Source organism: Apteryx rowi, unplaced genomic scaffold, assembly GCF_003343035.1.
Source record: "Apteryx rowi isolate R43461 unplaced genomic scaffold, aptRow1 scaffold_217, whole genome shotgun sequence".
Taxonomy (NCBI): Eukaryota; Metazoa; Chordata; class Aves; order Apterygiformes; family Apterygidae; genus Apteryx; species Apteryx rowi.
In genome coordinates, this window is record NW_020448497.1 from 1,242,540 (window position 1) to 1,263,205 (window position 20,666).

Sequence of the window (20,666 nt, forward strand, 5' to 3'; positions counted from 1 at the left end):
CCGCTGGGACGTCGCTTTTCCCCGAAGCTGCCTCCGGGAAAGGTGGCCGGCGCTCTGGCACGGCACTGGCCAAAGAGGAGGATTTAGGTTTAACCAAGTGGAAATAGTCACGCACAGATTTTATGGCAGGGAGCTCAAAAAAAAAAAAGAAAGGAATCAAAACCAAAGCCTCTGGGCTGCAGAGAGTTCGCAGCTAAGGCGCCGGGAGACGCTGGCGTGGGACGCAGGTGGGTCTGGTTGGGTGAGATGCTGCGGTTGCGTCCTTGAAACCGTTTACGCACTAGCTCAGCACGAGCGCGGGCGGCGCGGTGCCGGCAGCCGGCGTCGCAGGGGCGCGCGGGCGCCCGGAGTCTGCAGTCGGTCGCTCGGAAGCGGCGGCGGCGGCGGCCTCAGTGTCGTTTCATCCCGCCGTTGGTGTGCTGGGGCGGGTACTTGGGAAGACAGGGCTCGTCCGGGAGGGGGTCGTGGGAAAAAACAGAGTCCTCTCCCGAGGAGCAGGTAGAGCTGCGGGTGTCCGGGAAACCGGGGGAATACTGATCCAGCGGCATGGAGAGATCCAGGTACTCCTGGAGGGAGAAGCCCCCCGCGCGGGCGCTCAGGCTGGGGCTGCGGCCCCCCCGCGCCCAGCGCCGCCCGCCGGGGCCCGCGTGCCGGCTCTCCTACCTGGTTGGAGGTCATGGCCACGATCCTATCCAGGTCTTCCACCAGCTGCTTAAACGTGGGTCTCTGCGAGGGCACGGCGTGCCAGCAATCCCGCATCATCATGTACCTGCGCAGGGAGAGGGGAGGTGAGACGCCGGCCGGGAGCGAGCCGCTCCGGGCGGATCCCGGCTCTCCCCGCCGGCCGCGCTCGCCCACCCCGCAGCCTGCACCCCRCGCTGGGGCGCAGCCAGCCGGCGAGGATGTCGTTTCCAGGATTTAGCGCTAATCCCCGTCGGGGAAGCAACAGGCCTCCCCCAGCCCCGCGAGCTGGGAAGGACGCCGGGCTGCTTCGCGAGCGGGATGCAACCAAAAGCTAAGCGAGTCCCTGCTCCGGGGTCATTCTGGGATTCACTCCGCCGAGCAGCAACGAAGGGAGAGGTTGGTTATTGCAAACAGATTTAGCCGATATTTTTGCAGGGCTGGGAACGGTTGGGAAAATAACTCTGAACATCTGCCGTGCTCCCAAGTGTGCACCTGGCTCCGCTCTCGGCCGGAGGGTCCGGGCCGGCCGGGCCCCTCGCCGCCGGCAGCACCAGCGCTGCAGCTCGGCCGCCACCGCCGCGGGAGCCCGGGGCCGGGGAGGAGGGCGAGGAGAGCGGCATCGCTGCCGCCGGAGCCACACTCACAGCTCGTTGGTGCAGTTGCTGGGCTTGTCCATCCGGTGGCCTTCCTTCAGCAGCTTGAAGAGCTCCTCGACCGGCACGCCGGGGTAGGGCGAGCCGCCCAGCGTGAAGATCTCCCACAGCAGCACGCCGAAGGACCACCTGCCCGGGAGCAAGCGGAGGCCGGCGCTTGGCGAGCTGCAGAAAGCTGCGCGGCAGCGGGCTGCCAGGGCGGCCGGCGCCCCGCGTGCACCAGCCCCGGGCTCCGGCAGCCCCGCGGAGCTCGGCTCCCTCCTCTCGCCTCTTGGGCAGGAGGCTGCAGGTTTGCCCGATGCCGAATGCAGCTTCTCGCGGCGCTAGCACGACCCCGCCGGCCTTTTGCAGCGGGCAGCGGTGTCGAAGGCACGTCGCTGAGCTCGCAGCACGGTGCCCGGCTGCAAGGCAGCCGCTGCCCAGGAGAGCAGAGAGCAAGAACTTCCCCTCGTGGCAGCGATTTCGGCTCGCCGTCTCCCACCCGCAGCGGGACCCCGATGCAGCCTAGCGCTTGAGATGCAAAGTCACGCGAGGAGCGCGCACGCTGCGGCCGGGTACTCACACGTCGCTCTGATGAGTGTATATTCGGTCGAACAAGGCCTCTGGAGCCATCCACTTCACCGGCAAGCGGCCCTGGGGTGCAAGAAAGCCCCACGTCGGCTCAGCGCCAAAAAGGAGCGTGTCACCCGGGAGGGGGTAACGAGGACTCCTGCGCGCTCGTGGCATTTCCAGCCCGGGTCAGGGCGTCCCCACGCTCGGAGACCACCGGTCTCCACGCGCTGCCCTCGTGCTTCCTCCCGCGAAAGCCCTCGTCCGCCGCCGCCGCCCGGCCGCGGCACTCACGTTAGTCGTCTTCTTGTAGTAATCTATGTGGTGGATGTCGCGGGCGAGGCCGAAGTCAGCGATCTTCATCACGTTGTCTTCGGTCACCAGGACGTTCCTGGCCGCCAGGTCCCTGTGGATGCACTGGGCAGAGCGCGGGGGGCCGTGAGCCGGCTCCCGCCTTGCCATCCCGCGGCGTCCCCCAAGGCGCCCGGCCGATTCCCGAACGCGCGAGGGAGAAAAGGGTCCGCGCGAGCTCCCGCCCCGAAGCTCAGCCCGGCCGGCCGCAGCCGCTCACCTTCTTGGAGGCCAGGTACTCCATGCCGCGGGCCACCTGGTAGGCGCAGGACACCAGGTCCTTGAAGGAGAGCTGCTCCTCGGGGACGCGGCTGGGGTTGTAGCAGTACTCCATGCCGGGCGGCCGCCGGGCTTGCAGGTACTCCCGCAGGTTGCCCTTGGAGGCGTACTCCACTATCACGTAGAGCGGGCCTGCGGGAGAGGGAGCGGGAGCGCGGATGAGCGCCGGCCGCGGCGGCCCCGCGGCGAGGACGCCCCTTCCCCGCTCGCCAGCCCTCACCGTCCTGCGTGCAGGCTCCCAGCAGGTTGATGATGTTCTTGTGCTTGCCGATCATCTTCATCATCTCCATCTCGGAGATGAGGTCGGACAAGTCCTTCTCCGTGGCGTCGGCTAAAGCAAGGGGGAAAGGCRCGGCGGTCACCGGGCTGCCGGAGGGGGGCACGTGCCCGCCACGAACGCCCGGCCCCGGGTGCTCGCCGCCACTCACGCTTGAGCATCTTCACCGCCACTTTGGTCACGCGGTTGGGCTTGTCCTTGTCGAGGCCGATGGCTTCCGCCAGCACCACCTGCCCGAAGCAGCCTTCTCCCAGCGGCTTGCCCAGGATCAGCCTGGCGGGGAGGAGACGCCGCGGTGAGGCCGGGGGCCGGCGGGGCCGCGCGCCCCCGGGGACGGTGGTTGGGGGGGGGGAGCTCACCTGTCCCGCGGCAGCTCCCAGCGCGGGTCCTCGGGCAGCTCGTACTCGGAGACGCCGGCCAGCATGGGGGTGCCGCTGGAGGAGAGCCGCGAGGGCCGGACCAGCATCACCCCCGAGTTCATGGAGGAGCTGGAGTCGGCCGACACCTGCGGCGGGGAGGCGGGGGGCCGTGGGTTACCTTCGGGCGGCGCGCGGGGCCGCGGCAGACGGGCGCCGCGGCGGAGACGCCCGCGGGATGCTTCCCCCCCCCCGGCCCCCTGCCGCGGGACTGCCGGCGGCACGGGACCCCCGGATCAGGGGAGCCCCCAGCGCCGCTCTCCGGCGCGGAGGAGGAACGCTCCGTCCGCAGCCTGCGCCTCCGGCGGCCCCGCTTCCCAGATGGAGCGGGGCTGGATTATCCTTAATTCATTTCCCGCCTGCTGGTATCACAAAATGTGCAGCCTGGGAGTCCTCCCGTCTCCTTGCCGGGTAAAATACACTCTTCTGCTCCAGCATTAAGTCGCCGTAAATCCTTCCAGCCCCCCCGTTACCCCTGCTGAGCACGGAGACGCCCGGGGTGGCCCTGGGGTCCCCCCGGTCCACCCTAACCCAGCAAACTGCCCCGTGCCGGCCGCTGCCCCCCGGGGAAGGGGCACGTGCGTGCGGAGGGGCAGTAGGTGCAAACAAACCCCCTCTCTACTTTCTGTTACCTGTCTGCGCAGCGGGATGCTCTTGGCCAGCTTGTGCACGGCCAGCTGGCTGTTGAAGTCGGTCTTCTTGGTGGTGCTCTTCATCTTGTAGATGATGACGGTCACCACCATGCAGGAGATGAGGAAGGCCCCCGTGCAGTAAATGATGATCTCCAGGTAGAGGGGGGACGTCATCATGGCAGGAGCGTCTTCAATAGCTGGGGCGGCGTGCACGGGGCGTTAGCGCGGCGCGGCGCCGCCGGGGCCGGGAGCGAGGGGCAGGGCGGCAAGCGCCGCCGAGCCGGAGGCACCGGGTGTCCCCTCCGCCCTCCGCTCGCCCACGCTCGCCTGCCCGCGGGGCACGGCCGGGCCCCCCCCGCGGCCCCCTCCCCGGGGCCGTGCTCTGCCCGCGCGCAGAGCTGCAAACCTCCGGGGCCGGCGGAGTTACCGTGAGCGCGCCGGGAGCCGCGCGAGCGCGGGCAGCAGCGGTGCGCCGGCAGGGAGCTCGGGGCAGGGCGGCCGGGAGCGTCTCCGGCGGCGGGGCTGCGAGCCGGCCGGCCCGCGGCGGAGGAGGCAGCGGCGCGGTGCAGTGCGGAGCGGAGCAGCTGCAGCCGCACGGCACGGTCGGCACGGCAGCGCAGGATCCGCCGCCGCCGCACGCCTGCCCGGCGTTGCAGGACCCCCACCCCGACCCCCCAGAAGAGCAGAGTCTCAGAGAGGTGCGAGAGGGAGCCCAAGCTTTGCGCGGGCGCCGCCTCCGCGCGCACCCGGCCGACAAAGCTGCGCCTGATAACGGGAAAGTTTTTGGCTGGAAAGCAAACACCACGCAGCGCCCCAAAAACTTTCCGCGGCTGCTGTTATCGGGCTTCGCTCAGGGCGGCGTTGATGGCCGGGGAGCAGCATCAACGCGCCCAGGCAGCACACCAGAAGCGACACGCGACGCGGGTGCCGTCCCGTCCCGCGGGGCCCGGCCGGCTCCTCCTGCCCCAAACGGGGCGCGCAGCGGTGCAGCCGGACCGGCAGCTGCGCCGGCCCCTTCTCCAAACTGCTCTTTGCTCGCGTTCGCTGCCTCGGATGCGTCGTAGCACGGCGAGAGAGCGAGCGCGTGGGGCAGGGAGGAAACGCCGGCCTTGCCCAGGGGAGTGGGAGCGCCCCGTCCGAGCAGAGCAGCCCCTGTTAAATGCACCCAGGTATGCATTGCCGGGGCCAGGGAGAGAGCGCGCGGCTGAGCCCGCCGGGGGAGCTGGAGGGGGCCGTGCGCCCGGCGGGAGGACGCCTGCTTTCTCCCTCTCCGGCTGGAGGAACCAGCGCCGCAGTTAGTCCCGCTAGCGGGACCTGCACCCTGGGCGCTCGCTGCCGCACGCGAGGCCCTCATTAGTCTTCAGGGCAGGGGGACCCCGAGCACTGCCGGGGGCAGCACGGGCTGGGAAGCGCTCTCTCCCGGACCGCAATGCATACGCCATCGAACACGGAAGTGAGGGAGGAAAGGGACAGGAAAAGGAGTATATACCTTCGAGCACTGTCAACCATGCAGAGTGATGGGAGATCCCAATAGAATTACCCGCCAAACATGTATACTCCCCAGCATCCTCAAATGAGACATTCCTTAAGTGAAGGACTTCCATTTCTTTGTCTGTTGTGTTAACTCCAGCCGTCTAGAAGGAAAAATGGAAGCAAAAACGGACAAGCAAACGACATGAGATCTTCTGGGAAGCAGGCCAGAGGAGAGGAGGGAGGAGCAGAGTCTCATGTGCCAGACCCCCGGGTAGCAGACAGAGACCACTGCAGACCTGCTAAAGAGACCCTCAGGATGACCACTCATCCAGGCGGACCTACGGAGACGCTGCTCAACAACCCTTCACCAGACTGAGTTTCCTGCCCATCTGAACATGCTGGCAATGGGCGGCATGGAAAAATGGACCTCAGGAAGACCCAGCCGGCTTGGTTTCGGGACACGAGGACGCACGAGGACGGAGACAGGAGGGGCGTGGACGGGGCTGGGGGGGCGCACGGCCCCGCGTCATCCCCGGCCATGTGCCGGTGGGTGCACGGGGCCGGGTGCGAGGCGGGGGCCGGCCGGGTGCACCCGTCCCACCACGTCTGCGCAGCGCAGCGGGGAGCGACGGGAGAAACACCGGGGCGGGGTGGGAGGACGGGACACGAAACCCAGCCGGCCACGCTGAGGATTTTTCCATGGCTTTTTGCACCAGAAATACAGCAGAAACGAGAGAGCCCAGAGTTTTTGTTTGCACCGCTGGGGACTGGCTGTCCAAGGAAACATCCCACTGGGCGTTCTTCCGATTACCTTTCGCCAGCGGTCTGGTGACCGTGAGCCACGCAGACTGGTTGGCCTCGCCAATATAATTGGAAACCTTACAAACATACTCCCCGCTCTCGGCCTCTGTCACATTATACAGGGTCAGCACCTCCGCATCAGAGCTATTAATCCCCGAGTGCTAGAACAAACCAACAACACAGGAGTCACATTGACGCGGTCGGCAATCGCGAGCGCCCGGAGCGGCGGCGCCGCCGATGCCGGGATGGGCCAGCCCGCCCCAAACCCCGGCAGCCTTCGGTGCCTCCGCGGGAATATCCGCGGCTCGCCCCGTGGAGCATCATCCCTTGGTGCAGCGGAGAGGCTCCCACTGCCGCCGCCACCGCCGCGACGCCCCGTCCGTCCGGCGCCGGCGGGGACGCGGACCGGGGGGGGGGAGAGGGTCCCGCGGGGGGGCTTTTACCTTCAGGATCTGCACGTAGGGCAGGTTGTCGGGGCCGATCTTGCTGCCGTTCACCTCGATGTGCTTCAGCCACTGGATGTGGGGCTGGGGGTCGCTGTACACCTTGCACACAAACTCCACGTTGCTGCCCAGCGCCACCGTCTTGTTGGCCGGGAGGCCGGCTTGCAGGATGGGCCGGTGCGGGGAGCGCTCTGCGACGGCAGACGCGGGGCGGCTTACAAACCCTCCGCTTCCCGGCGTGAGCCGGCCCTTCCCGGGATGAGCCCGGCCCGGCGGGGCTCGGAGGTGGGACGACGGGGCCGCGCCGGYGCTGAGCTGCCCCTTTGTCCCCCTCGCTGCCTGTTCCCTTCAGTTTGCTCAGTGTAATCAAATTAAATCACATTTTTAATGGTTCATTTGCTGGCATTTAGAGCAGCTCCACATGTGGAACTGCTCAGACCAGCCTCCCCAGCTGGGAATTATGGCTAATAAGGCGATTAGAAGAAGTTTCTGTCTGGCCCGCGGAATTATTTCCCCTGCAATTAGCAATCCCGGCCGCGGCCCGGGGCCAGCCTCCGCGCGGACCCCGGGACGGAGGGGTTTCGGGAGCCGCCCCCCCGCGCGCCCCCGGCTCCTCACCCACGACGTCCAGCTGGTAGGTGTGGTTGATGCTCCCGTACTTGTTCTCCACGATGCAGGTGTAGTTGCCCTTGTCGGAGGGCACCACCGAGTCCATGATGATGCTCCAGGTCGCGTAGCGGACCTGGGGGTGATGGCAGAGCCCCTAAACCCCCGCTCCGCTCCGCCAGGACCCTCCCCACGCTGGCAGCGGGATTAGGCAGGAGATGGGAACGGTGGGCTGCTTCCGTCCTCCTTCCCCCTCCCCAAGGGCCGAGGCTGGTGCAACCGTGACCCAGAAGCAGGTCACCGCCGTGGGGCTGTTTGGCAAGAGGAAAGCCGGAGGGGCCCTTGGGCGAGCAGGCGTCTCGGTGCCTCTTGGGCTGCAGAGCCCCTTCCTCCTCCTCCTCCTCCTCCTCCACCTCCTCGTCCTCGCGAGCCCCCACGCCGGCTCCCTGCGAGGGGCTCGCAAAGAGGGACCGAGCCGCCGGCGGCTGCGCAGCGCCCGGTACCTTGTAGCCCCCGATGCGGTGGTCGGGCTTGAACTCCTTGCCGTTCTTCAGCCAGCGCAGCGTGGGGTTGGGCGTCCCGCCCGACGGACACTTGAACTTCACCGTTTTGGCCGCGGGGACGGCGTGGAGCTTCTTCTCCATCTTCTCGGGATAGGTCCAGTAGGGAGCCACGGCCTCTGGGGAGCCGGAGTGGAGGGGCTCAGTCGGGGGGGCACAGGAGAGGCACCAGCCTCCCCGCGAGCTCCCGTGCGCGGCTCCGGCAGGGAAGGGGCAGGATACGGCCTGKAAGCGCGCGGCTCCCGCTCGCCCCCACCCCAAAGGCCGCGGCGGAGGGGAGGGAGGGCTGGGGCAGCAGAGAGGGCGAACCCGTCGCTCACGTACGGTTCGGCTTGGTGTTATCCGCCTCCTTCTCCTCCGAGGAGGAGTCATCTTCGTCGTCATCATCCTCCGCAGAGGGGAGCGCGTCTGCGGGAGAAGGGATGGCGCGGCTTAACGTCTGCGGCAGGGACCCCTTCCCCTTCATCGGGCTGGGGACCTGGGAGCGCCGGCGCCTCTGCTGMCGCCGGCCCCGCTCCCGGCTCCATGCGGCATGCCACGGCCATGGCCACAGCCACGGCCACCCGGAGCGAGCAGGCTCTGCAGCACGGCACGGCGCCTCGGGGAGCTAGCGGGACGCGTGGGCGCCGTGCCGTCCGCCCTCCGCCTGCTCGCGGCTCCCTTTCCCGCTGCGCCTCRGCGGCACGACCCCGGAGAAGCGCTATCCGTGCGCGTGCTGGCGCGGCGCCGAGAGCYGTGCTCGGGGGCGGCGGGCAGGGGGCCCCCGCCTCGGGCTGCCTGCGGTCTCAGGAAGACGGTGCTGCAAGCCGCGTTTGCACGCCGCTGCCTGGGGGCACCAGTCCCTCCGCGACAGCTGATGCTGCCGGCACAGAAACGTCCCCGGGCCTCAGCCGACACCTCCCAGCACTGAGCGTTTGCTTTTTTAGCACCGTGCTTTGTAAACGCCGAGGYGAGCCCGGGCTCCAGCCCAGCACCCGCCGCCTCTTGCGGGCAGGCCGGCAGCCTCCGCCGGCCCGGTGCGGATCGCCCGGCAGCTGCCGCGCACGTGCCATCACGGTGATGGCCTGCAGTCGAAGGCATCGTACGGATTTGCCGGACGGGGCACCTCCCTCCCGCCCCGTGGCGCGGGGCCGGCGGGAGACCGCAGCGGCTGCTTGCCCTTCTGCAAGGGCAGAGGCGATGCGCCCCGCGTGCCGTCCCCGCGTGCCGTCCCCGCGTGCCRTCCCTGCGTGCCGTCCAGCTGCTTYGCCCTACGTCGCAGCGAGCAAGGCTACGGCGCTCCGCGGATGCCTCCTGCGCGGGAGCCGGCGAGCCCCCAGGACGCGCGCCCCAAGCGCGAGCGCAGCCGTGCCCGCTGGCCGGGGATGCTCCGCGAGCACCCGAACTCACCGCGCCGCCGCAGCACAAATCTGCACGTGGCCGGTACGCGTGCCGACGAGCATGCAAACGTGCGCACACGCATGCAGAGGGTTTCTGCTTCCTGCTCCGCAGCCTGGCGCCGGGGCTGCCCCTTCCCTGTGTGCCCAGGACCGCTACGAACCTGAGACGTTCACGGAGAAGTAGGTGGTCTCGCTTCCCGAGGGGCTGTTGGTCATGCAGGCATAGAGCCCCGAGTCCTCGGGCACCGCGTCCCTGACCTCTACCTCCTCCCCGGTAATGCGCGTCCGGTTGTTCTCCGCCAGCTGGACCCCGTCTCGCACCCAGTTGATGCTCTGGACGTCATCTCTCAGCCGGCAGCGCAGCTGGAGGAGGTCGCCAGGGTGGGCTGAATAGGACTCCACTTCGATTTGCGCTTTGGGCAGAACTGGAAGAGTTAGGAGAGAGAAAGAGAGAGAAAGGAGAAGAGAAATAGAGGCCGCAGGAAACCATGCTGCGAGTGGCGGCGGCGGCGGCAGCAGCGCGGGGCTGTTAATGAGGCAACATGCGCTGCTGGGACTCAGCGCCGGGACGCTGGGACGCCGGGATGCCGGGGCCCGGGATGGGCTCTTCGCGGCCGCGCAGCACAGGAAGGCAGCGGAGCGGAGCCCGGCCGGGCGGCGCTGCAGCCGCCGTCAGCYGGGGAAGCGGAGCGGCGCAGCCGGGGCAGCGCACGGAGCAGCGCATGGAGCAGCGTGCGGAGCTCGCAAGCAGCGGCGGCAGGATTAAGCGCTTCGCCGCCGCGGTCGTTAGCCAGGGAGTTATAAACTAGTCATGCGCCCTTTGGCCTTTGCCTAAGCACTGCTTGGCCCAGCTGCTCAGAGGAGGAATGGACTTTGGCAAAGCTTTTTTTTTTAAAAAAAGAGAAGTGGATTTGGGGGAGGAAGGGGGAGACGGGCGGCAGGCGGTGGCGCAGGCAGCGCTGCTGCCTGGTGGCTCCCGAAGACGGTCCGTGCGGGGCCGAGCGCCCCGCCACCCCCAGCCGGGTGCCTGCACCCCACCGGCGCGCTTTCGGGCCAGGGCCGGGGCGGGTGGCTGCGGCGGGACCGAAGCGTCGTCGTCGGCCGCTCGTGCGAGAGCGAGGTGCTGGGAAAGGTCGGCGCGGGGAGCTTCCCGCGCGGCGGGTGCCAGCTGGCCGCCGCCGCGCTCCCCGCTATGTCGGGAGGGGGCCGCAGCTGCTCGCCGGGGCAGCACTTGTGTTCGCAGCACAAAGGTCCTTTCTCTCCACCCCGGGGCTCCTTGATCTCCCCCCCGGCTGCTGGTCAGTGAGAGCGACTCCGTCCTCCCGGGCCGTCTTCTGCCCATCAGCCGTGGGGCACGAGCTGCTCGCCGGGTCCTGGCTTTGGAGGGCGCCCGGTGCCGACGGGGGGGGGAAGCATCCAGGTTTCAGCCGATCTTTTCCTGTTTCCTGCCCCAGGGAAGAGCTCGTGCCGGCGCCGAGGCTCCTTGCGATGGTGCGGTGCGGTGCGGCGCTGCTCCCCGTGCCGTGTCCCGAGGTGCCCACGAGGACTCGAGCGAACCGGGCCTGACGGGTGGTGCAAGAGGGGGGACACGAGCCCGGCACCAAGCCGCAGCCTCCGTGGTCCAGGCACGCGGCGCTAGCGGGGGGGTAGAGCAGGGGCTGCAAAATCCTCACGCGCCCGGCGCAGGGACTCCGACAGGGGCCGTCTGGGAAYGTTCAGACTCCAGCTGATGCACGCAGGGGTGCTCTGTGCGCCGGCCCGGAAAGGCCGGGAAGCTCGGCAGGAGGAGAGCCTGCCRGTGCCGCCTCCGCGCGAGCCGCGCCACGGCCCTCCGCGGGCTCGGGCACCCCGGCAAGGAGCCCGGCGAGCTGCAGAAGAGCAACCAATTGCAAACTCCTGCAGCGTCCGAAAACTTTGTGGAAGGGGCAGCAGCAGTCGCCGCGCTCGTGTCCGCACCCCGGCCGAGGAGGTGCCGCTCTTCCTCCCCGCACCAGAATACCGCTAACGGCTTCATATTGCCAAAAACGACAGATCAACTTTTCAGAAACTCCAGCTTACCAAAYCGGGATCTGTACTTTGGTTTTTGGCCACTTCTCTTTCTCTCGTACATATGAGAAGCTCCGGGGGAAAAACATCTAAGAACAGCTCAAGAGTTTTTCTTTTTCCTTTTGCTTAAGACTTAAATGAAAACAGCTTGTCGGGGAAGGACTCAACACTCCCCTCCGTCRCTAGAAGACCAAAGCCGGAGCCTCACTTCTATCAGCAAGATGGTGACAGAGCATTTTAATATGGAAGATTAAAACCGACAGGAGTCCTTGGGAAGCGGGGGGAAGAATCCTGCTTTTCCAAGTYTGCTTTCCCGTTTTCCTCTCTTAGAGCCTCCCAGCACAGGGACTTTGACCAGCCCTGATGTGTTTCAGCTGATCAGCGCCAGGCACCTCCCAGCACACGTCCGTCCGTCTGTCTGTCCGCGTTCCTAAACACCGCCGGGCTCAATAACGCCGTGTCCTCCCCTCCCTGCTCCCGGATTCCCTTCCCAAACGCAGCAAGGTCAGCGAGCGATAAACACGGCCGCAAAACCCAAACCGGCGGGGAGCGGCGAGAGCGCGGTCGGAGCCCTATCAGCCCTTATCTCCCGGCTCTGTGCTCGGCTCTGCGCTGCCATCTGCCGCAGGCACGGCAAGGGCGAAGCTCTGGCCATCGCCCGCGACGCTGCTTCTTACGGAACAGCACAACCTGCAGAAAGCTTTGGAGCTGCACCGGCACGGGCTGCCACCCGCRTTGGTGCTGGCCAGAAAGAAATCCCGCCGGCCCAGGAGCCGCCTCCTTCCTGATTTTGCTCTAGCACAGGTTCCTGCCCATAAAACCCCCTGGAAAAGCGGCAAGGAAAGCTGTGGTGCCGGATGGGCGCGCGGGGAGCTGGGGCGGCGAGCGCCGGGAGGCGGAGGGCAAGGCAGGAGCCTGCCCTTGGGTAACCCACAGCACATCTCCGGCACTCAGGGATCAGGCGGAAAACGCGGCATGGTGGGAACGGCCTGGAAATGAATTCACAGGCTAATGAGCATGTCCAGGTTCGCTCACCGCTCCGGGCGGGAGCAGCCGCTGGTGCGGGGGCTTGTCCAGGGCTGGGCCAGGCTGGCAGGGCTGCGGTGGGCTGCAACCTCCTCTTCCCTTGCACGAAAATCCCCTTGGAAATGCAGCTGCGGCAGGCTGCGACCGTCTCTTCCCTTGCACGAAAATCCCCTTGGAAATGCAGCTGCGGCGGGCTGCGACCGTCTCTTCCCTTGCACAAAAATCCCCTTGGAAATGCGGCTGTGGCGGGCTGCGACCATCTCTTCCCTTGCACAAAAATCCCCTTGGAAATGCATCCTGAGCACAGCCATGAGGGCTGGCTCCGGGTGCACGCGGGGTGGCAGGGCAGTGGGCTCCCGGCTCGGACTTGCTGCGGGACGCGGGCTGCCCCTCGCCGGGTCACCGCCGTGCCTCTCCTCCGTGCACGGCGGGCTCCAGAGACGGTCACGGGGAGCGCTCCCCGCGTGGCACCAGGCTCCCATCCTTCCTGCCAGAGCCTGGGGAGGGCGATATTCCTCTCCCCTGCCAGAATGCAGGGAAACCAGGGAGCAGGGCGCCGGGAAAAGTTGTCTGAGGGTGTTTGCGGGGAGCACAGCAGGGGAACGGCTGCCCGCGCCGTCCCCAGCTCCCTGCTGCAGCCTCCAGGCTCGGGAGCTACTGCAGGCAGCGCCGCGAGGAAGCGGAGGAATTGGGTCCCCGGAGTCCAGAGCCGCTCTGGGAAGGGGCAGGCTCAGCATGGCCGGGCACTGCTGCTCCTAGCCGAGCGCTCCTGGTTTTCCATGCCGAGGGTGTTCAAAGCAAACTCGCCAGTTCGGAGGTTATTGCACATGCCTAGAGCAGCCAGCAAGACATGGATCCGGCACAGCTAACGTGTCCGCTCTTCCCTTTCCAAGTTAGAGTCAGGCCGGGGCGCGACGTGAGCCGCCGGCGTGGAGCCCGCATGGAGCGCCGGCCCCGCGCCGCGGCAGGCAGGAGCGTCACAGCCCGCGGGAAAAGCCGCCGGCCGGCGAGACGGGGGCAGCGGCAGCCCTGCGGGAGCGCGCCTCGCCTTTGAAACCAGCCCGAGAAGTAGGTGCGTGACGTAACGGCCAGAGCAGCCTGCAGCGGTTTTATTACTTTATTCCAGCTTTGAAATGGAACCGAAAACGGAGTTCAGTCTGGCAAGCGCGAGCCAGATGGTGAGTGTCACCCGGTTCATATAACTGTCACCGGCTCGGCGAGGCCTGGCCGCTCGGAGACACGCGGGGAGCCGCGTTTAGGGAGACCAGCAGCACAGATTAACCTTTACCCCTGCGCATTCAGCCGGGCTCTCAATACAGCCCCTCTTCCCCCCCTCCCACTTTTTTTTTTTTTTTTTAAGGATTTTGCATGCAAATGGCCCCACGCCAGACCCAGCCATCAGAATGGAGAAATTCTGCATTCAGCCCTAACAAAACAGTGCAAACTGCTGTGTTTGCCAGAGTGATTGCAATAAAGCAGCCAACAAAGCGGCGCAGGGAACAATAAAGCCTGAATGGCTGGGAGCAGCGGGTCCTCGCGCCGGTCGCCCTGGCAACCCCGCCGGCGCTCACCGAAGGTATTTCCTGAAGAAAAAGCGCACACATGCCCAACAGCTCTGCTAATCCCAACAGGAAGCGCTTACCGGCATGTGGGGATTGGCTTCTTTCTTATTTAAAAAGTTTCTCTCCCTGCTTTCCCCCTCGGCTGCCTGCGGGCGTGCTGGGGTGATGCCTCCATGACGGGGCCGCATCCCGCCGCTGCAGCATCCCGCCGCCGCAGCATCCCACCGCCGCAGCATCCCACCGCTGCAGCATCCCGCCACCGGAGCATCCCGCCGGAGTGCTGCTGCACGGCCCGCGCCGGCTCCTCGCCCGCCCTCCGCTGAGCTGCGCCGAGGGCACCGCTGGCTCCCTGCACCACGCCGGCATCCCCGCGGCAGCTCTGCCGGCTGTCACCCTGCTTCCCGGCGCGCTCCGGCTGGGAAAGGCCGGGCCGGGCCGAGCCAGGCACCGGGCACGCAGCACAGGGAGAGCCGGGCGGCGCGTGCGGGAGCAAGCGGGTGTGCAAGGCAGGCGGCGTCCCCGCTCCGCCCGGGAAAAGCGGCCCAGGTGCAGCCTGCGCCTTCCCAGGGCCGGGCTCAGCCCCGGCCAAAGCGGGCCGCGGCCGGGGCCGGAGGAGGGCGGCCGCACGGAATACCCACGGCTCGTGCCTTCCCCTCGGGGGACGCGTCTCTGCCGGGGAGAGGGAGTTTACGGGCTCCTCCGGGGCCTCCTGCTTTGCCGAGGCTGCGCATGAAATGAAGCAGCATTTAATTACCGGGTGGGCTGGTAGTTAGCAAAGCTGTTGGAATAAATCCGTGCCGTTCCCCTGGGACCCTCGGCATCAGCCCCGGCCTTGCTCAGACCTCCGCAGCAGAGAGGAGCCCTGGGGGACGGCGGCTCCGATGCTGCGCCCRGTTCCCAGCGGAGCATGGGCAGCTGTGAGCCCTGCAGGTCCCGGCTCCGGGAGGGCTCGGGGCCGGGCTGGGACCGGCGCTACCACGGCGCAAYGCTGCTGCTGCTTTTCCCAAAGACTCATATTTCTTCCCCCCCCCCCCCTCAATTAAGGGCTGGAGTGACAGCATCCGAGTGGGAAGGTGGCAGGCRGGGAATGAGGACGGAGCGATGCTGAGCACAGAGAGCTGGGATGCTCCTGGGGCCAGGCTCTCCCTGCGCCGTGCCGGGAGCGGAGGGCTCGGAGGTGCGGGGGGGCCACTGGCCCCGCAGCGCTCCGGGAACGTCCTGGGCTGCCGCCACCGGCAGCAAAAGCGCAGGCGGCTTCCCGGCTCGGCCGGGCACCTCCTCTCTGCCGCCTCCAGCGAGCAGCCAGTTGCGCTAAACCTGATCCCGGCTCCCTGGGGAACCGGGGGGGGGGGAGAGGCCGAGCGCCGCAGAAGCGGTGCCCCAGCTGCCACCGGGATCCCGCGCCCCGCGCCCGGCGGGAGGGGGCCAGCGGCAGGCACGGGGGCACCGCGGCAAGGTGCCGCCRCCACCGCCGCCACCGGGAGGGGACCCTGGCGGGCGCCCAGGTACCAGCACGTCCCAGGCGAGCGCCGCGCCAAAACAGCCCCCCGGCATCGTTCCCGTCGATGGGGGCGCGTTGCAGCGAGTAGGTTTATGTGCAACGCTCCCATCGGCCCCGCGCGATCCTGCCTGCAAACTGGGCTGGCGCGGGGGGGAGATGAGCAGGAGGAGGAGGAGGAGGAGGAGGGGGGCCGGCTCCTTGCTCCGAGCTGGCCCGGGCTGAGCGCGCACGTGACTCTGGAAGTTGGGCTGTTCCGCAACGGGGAAGCCCCCCGGGAGACCAAGCCCAGCAGAGCCGGCTCCCCCGGAGCGCCGGCCCCGCGGATGGGGCCGGGGGGGGGCCGAGCCTGCTGCCGGCTGGGCCGGCGGCTGCAGCGGGAAGCGGGGCGGCCCCCGTCCTCGGCCCCGCGGCCGCACGCCCGGCTCCCCCCGAAACCTGCCCGGCTGCTCGGGGCCCCGAGCGCAGCGGCGGGGCAGAGCGCGGCCGTGGAAATGCCCCGGCGCCGGGAGAGGACCAGAGCGGAGCAGGAGCGAGGGGAAAATCCCCTCCGCGGTTTTCTGCAGGTTTCTGCCGACCCCGCAGACAAAGGCTGCCTTTGTGAGGCAGCGCGACGGCAGGCTGCTCGGCGAAATTCCTTGGCTTTTCCCCTTAACTAGATTTTTTTACCACCTCCAAATTTAGGTAACTATAAAATCCAGTAAGCGCCCATTAATCTTTTATTTGCTGCAGATTTTTCAATAGCAGGAGCAGGGCGCTGACAAAGGCGGCGTCTCCGGCCCCCTCCCATGCCACGAGGAGGAGGCGGGCCGGCGACTTGAAACCCTCCCGTGCAGCGAAGGCAGGGCCGCCCGCCCCGCGCCAGCGCCAGCGCCGCCGATTACCCGCTCCCGAGACGGGGGCTTAGCTGCCTCAGAACCAGGAGTAAACTGAAACCCCATAAATGCGGAGAACAAAGTCTGCAAAGCTGCTGCCTCTGCCGCGGAGGGGGACCTGCGCGGCGCCGCCGCCGCCACTGCCACCGCCCTCCGGACCGTGCTGACGGGGCTCGGGAAACACCGCCGCGGTGCCCGGGCGGCAGCACGAGGTCCTGCCACGGTCCCCAGGGTCTCCGCAAGGATGCGGTCCTGCTGCGGTGTCCCCAAAGCCCCCAGGGTTCCCACGGGGACGTGGTCCCACTCTGGGGTCCCCAGCAAGGACATGGTCCTGCTGCGGTGTCCCCAAAGCCCCCAGGGTCCCAGCAAGGATGTGGTCCTGCTGCGGTGTCCCCAAAGCCCCCGGAGTCCCCAGCAAGGATGTGGTCCTGCTGCGGTGTCCCCAAAGCCCCCGGAGTCCCCAGCAAGGACGCGGTCCTGCTGCGGTGTCCCCAAAGCCCTTGGGGTCCCCAGCAAGGACGCGGTCCTGCCATGGTGTCCCCAAAGCCCTCGGGGTTCCCATGGGGACGTGGTCCTGCTCTGGGGTCCCCAGCAAGGACGCGGTCCTGCTGCAGTGTCCCCAAAGCCCTCGGTGTCCCCAGCAAGGACGCGGTCCTGCTGCAGTGTCCCCAAAGCCCTTGGGGTCCCCAGCAAGGACGCGGTCCTGCCATGGTGTCCCCAAAGCCCTCGGGGTTCCCACGGGGACGTGGTCCTGCTCTGGGGTCCCCAGCAAGGACATGGTCCTGCTGCAGTGTCCCCAAAGCCCCCGGAGTCCTGGTGGGGACGCATTCCTGCCGTGGGGTCCCCAAAGCCCCCAGGGGGGATGCAGTGGCATCACCCGCCGCCGGCGATCCGCAGGTGAGCGGCCGCGGCACAGCGCCTCGGCACGGCCGGGGACGGGCTCTCTCCATCCCGCCCGGCTGCAGGCGCCGCGCTGGGAACATTTTGTTCCCGCAGGGGCGCCGGGGCCGGCGCGCCAGGGCCTGTCCCTGCCCAGCGGGGCTCCCGCGGCGGCGCTAAGCCGGCAGCCTGGGGAGAGCTGCCGGGAAAAGCTTCCCGCGGCGCTGCCAGCCTGGCAGGAGGCTGGCGCGGGCCCAGCTCCCTGCTCGCGGCGTCGGCCCTCCTCTGCCCACGCCAGCGCCTGGCACCGACACCCGGATGCTTCCTCGTGCCGAAGCTGGGTTAAGGCGAATCACGGCATCCCCTCCATCCCGGCGAGCTCCGGCACAGCCCCGGAGCCCCGACCTGCCCGCGGCCTCCGGGCTGGCTGCTGCGGCGCAGGAGCCCGCTTCACCCGCGCCGCTCCCGGGAAGCAACCGTGCTCCAAGCCCTGCCGGGAACCTCCTCCGGGAGAAGCAATCTCCTGAGGAAAACACGTTTAGCTGTGTCAACCGCATTATTTATGAAAGCAGGGAGCTAGCACGCCCACGGGAAGATCTTGGAGGAGCTTGGCCGTGCGGGATGCTCCGCCGGACCGCTCCAGGGAGGCAGGGCACGGCTGCAGCCATCGCACGCGCCGCATCCGGACCGCTCCGCCTGGAGCACCGCCCGGGTGGCACGCCTCCGCTGGATTTCCCGGCCATCAGTGCGGGATCCCAGCCGCGTGAGCCGACCGGCTCCGCTCCCCCGGTGCCTGGGCCGGGGCGTCCACACCCGCTCCCGCCGCCGCTGCTCCTGCTCCGTCTCCACCCGTGCCAGCCCTGGGCGTGCGGTGCAGCGCTGCTTATCCCAGATCCCAGATCCCGGAGCCTGGGCAGGGCCACAGCCTCGGCAGACGCCCGTCACGCGGTATCGGGGGGTTTGGGGGAGGAGGGAGCGAGCCTTAAGCAGAGAAGCGCTCCTCCGAACAGACATTCCCGGGTAATTAAAACCAACAGGCAGCAGTGACGGCTCTGCTTATTCTCCGCCTCGCCGAGGGGGAGGCCGAGGCTTTGAACGCGCCCCAGCAGCCGGCGCGTTCGGAGGAAGGGCCCGACCCAAAGTCACCCCCTCGCAAGGCCTCCAGGCAGAAACAGCGATTAAAACAAGCGCGATGCCCTCGTTTGGGGGCTGCGGCCGCCCGGCCTCAGGCAAACGCCCGGCAGCGGCTCGATGCCGCAGGGCCGGAGCTGTGTGAGTCACCGCCGGTGTCCCGGGGCCGGAGGAGCCGCTTGGAGGGGAGCCGACGCGCGGGATGCACAGGGAGCCCAGGCGCAGGCATCGCGCTGGCGCCCGGCGCCCCGATCCCGGGATTCCCGCGCTGCGCGGGTGCTCCTCATAGCCCAGGTCCGGCACCGGGGGAGCGGGCCAAAGGGACCCGCGCCATCTCCTTCCAAGGCAAACAAGAGGGTGGTTTGTTCCCTTCTCCAAACCCAGGACGCTGGGTTTTGTCGCAATTTTCCCCCGATTTACAATGCCCACAGGTGATGTGGGACGCGCGCTCACGGTTTTGGAGCCCGTCTGCATCGCTTTCAGCAGCGAATACTCACCGTGTTCCCGCCAGCCCCAGGCAGCGGCCGCGGGACGCCAGGCGCTCCTGCAAACGGACGTGCCCGCGCGCCCGCTCCCCGCCGAGCGCGCCGGATGCGGCACCGCCGCTCCGCTTGCAAGACGCAGGCGACACCAAACGCCCCGTCCCCAGCCCCAAGGAGAAATGCGGAGAAAGAGGGTCGGGACGGAGGTGCCTCCTGTCCCAGCAGCCGCCCACCCCAGGCTCCGCCGTCGCCGGTGCCCGGAGCGGTGCAGGGGCTCGGCACGGCGCGGCACAGCCCGGTGCACGGCACGGCTCCTGCACGGCGGCGGCGGTCGCTTACCTTGCTCGGGCAGGGTGGGGGCCGGCCTGGCCGCCGACAGCGTGGCTGCGACCAGCACAGCCCAAAGGATGAGGCACCTCCAGGTCAACATCCCACCTCCGCGGCTACTGCTCGGCGACTGGGCTCCGCAGCTCCCGCCCCATGGGGGCCCCGGGCTCGCCGGCCGGCCGGGGCGCTGCGGGCTGCTCCGGGCCGCCAGCCCCTCCGACCTGCTGGCGGGGAAAGGAGAGTCAGGGCAGGGTCTGGCCGCCCCCGCGCCACCCCCCCGCCCCCCGGCGGCCCCGGCCCCCGTGCAGGGCGATGCGCGATCCGCAGCACTTTTGCAAACGGACGAGCGCGCCAGCCCTGCGCGTGCTGATCCGTGGCGACCAAAGGCAGCACCACCGGCAGGATCTGCTCGCGATTCCGGGCAGCGCGCTTTGCACGTCAAGCCGTGAAGCGAGACACGTCCCCGTCCCCCCCCGCGCCCTCGGAGGCGTCGGGCTCGGCAGCCCAGCGCTGGGATTGGCAGGGCTGCGCTTTTCTGCAGAAAACGCTGATGTGCTCAGGGCGAAGGCTGCTGGCCAAGCGGAATCAAGTTAAGCGAAACTCCCGAGACGGGTGGGAGAAATTTTCAAAAGCCGTTCAAAAAATCAGGGGGGGGGTCTGCTCTCCTGTCTTCCTCTTTCTACACTTAGTTTGTGCTAAAAAAGGGGAATTCTAATAAAGATGAAAATGCTGCAAAATTTTTAAAGCAAAACATCCCACTTGACCCAAGCTGCACTTCCATGGTGTGGCAGATCCCAGAAATGTTTTAGTTTTCTTTAACTTTTCTCAGATGCAAAATAGGGGGAATCTTAAAACCTTGAAAAATGTCGTGGGACAGGAGAGCTGCTTCTGCCCCGCTCTGAAAATCAGGCTGCTTCTCCCCTGCGTGCGCATGCCTGGAGGCGCGACGTTTGCAAGCATCTGCCGGTGTCTCTTCCTTGTTTTCACAACATCTGCTGCCGCAAACGTCTCTGCTCCCAGGCAGCTCGTGAGATTAAGGAAAACCTGCCGAAACCTCCGCAGCCGTCCCCGGGGTGTGCCACCCGTGACCGCAGGGCGCTCTAGCACCGGTAGCACAGCATTGCCGCTCCGGCTAATCCGGGAGCCGCGCTCCTGCAGCCCTTTGAGGGTTTAACGATTTCAGAGGCAGAGGTGTGAACCTGTGCATTAACACCAAGAGCGTGTATCTCACCGGAGGCCTCCCGCCGCACAAATCCCACATATCTGCACCAAAACGCAGCCTTGCCTGTGCAATCGCGCACCCGCAGCCGAGCAGATTCTGCCGGGAGCCCCGGGCGCGGGGCTTGGGCTGGCGCTGAAGGGGTTAGCCGGGCTCCGCAGCTCCCGCTCCTGCTGACATGTGCAGGAGATCTCTTTGCACCGACAGCTGCTTTCGGAGTGGCTGCGCAGGGAGAATCCCCCCGGCTTCCGCGGCCAATATTGCAAGGGGCTCTCGTCCGCGCCGGCTCTCCTGCTCGGCTCTGCAGCCCGCTGCCCCGTGGGGCCCCGGCCCGCGGCGAGGGCAGCGCGGTGCACAGCAGGGACCTGCTCCCTGCGGGCAGCTCCCCGTGTGGGAAGCCATTTCGCTCCCTAGCAAACAGCCGCAGACAAAGGGGTCGGGGGAGAGGAGCGGCCGCCGGAGCCACCGCCGGAGCCACCACCGGAGCCCTGCTTGCTAGCCAGCGCCGGGCTGCCCGC

At 67.8% G+C, this 20,666-nt stretch overlaps 1 protein-coding gene across 1 annotated transcript; it reads right to left on the reverse strand.

Moving 5' to 3' along the window:
* Positions 1–389: 389 nt before the first annotated feature.
* On the reverse strand, positions 390–19,032 carry FGFR1 (fibroblast growth factor receptor 1). Its single transcript, XM_026064459.1, has 17 exons — positions 18,942–19,032; positions 9,265–9,528; positions 8,049–8,132; positions 7,668–7,843; positions 7,177–7,300; positions 6,559–6,749; positions 5,331–5,475; positions 3,821–4,038; positions 3,153–3,298; positions 2,945–3,066; positions 2,737–2,847; positions 2,458–2,648; positions 2,181–2,303; positions 1,900–1,970; positions 1,329–1,466; positions 664–769; positions 390–566 (listed from the first exon to the last, which is right to left on the reverse strand). The coding sequence occupies exons 1-17, from the start codon at positions 19,030–19,032 to the stop codon at positions 390–392; spliced, it is 2,478 nt and encodes an 825-aa protein (XP_025920244.1).
* Between the last annotated feature and the right edge of the window lie 1,634 nt (positions 19,033–20,666).

Excerpts from the sequence above, each read along its gene's own strand:
- FGFR1 (XM_026064459.1), bottom strand. The coding sequence starts at position 19,032 with ATGTTGACCTGGAGGTGCCTCATCCTTTGGGCTGTGCTGGTCGCAGCC. Across the intron at positions 3,299-3,820 it reads TAACAGAAAGTAGAGAGGGG|GTGTCGGCCGACTCCAGCTC; the intron begins GTTTGTTTGCAC and ends TCCCCGCCGCAG. Across the intron at positions 567-663 it reads TGGCCATGACCTCCAACCAG|GAGTACCTGGATCTCTCCAT; the intron begins GTAGGAGAGCCG and ends TTCTCCCTCCAG.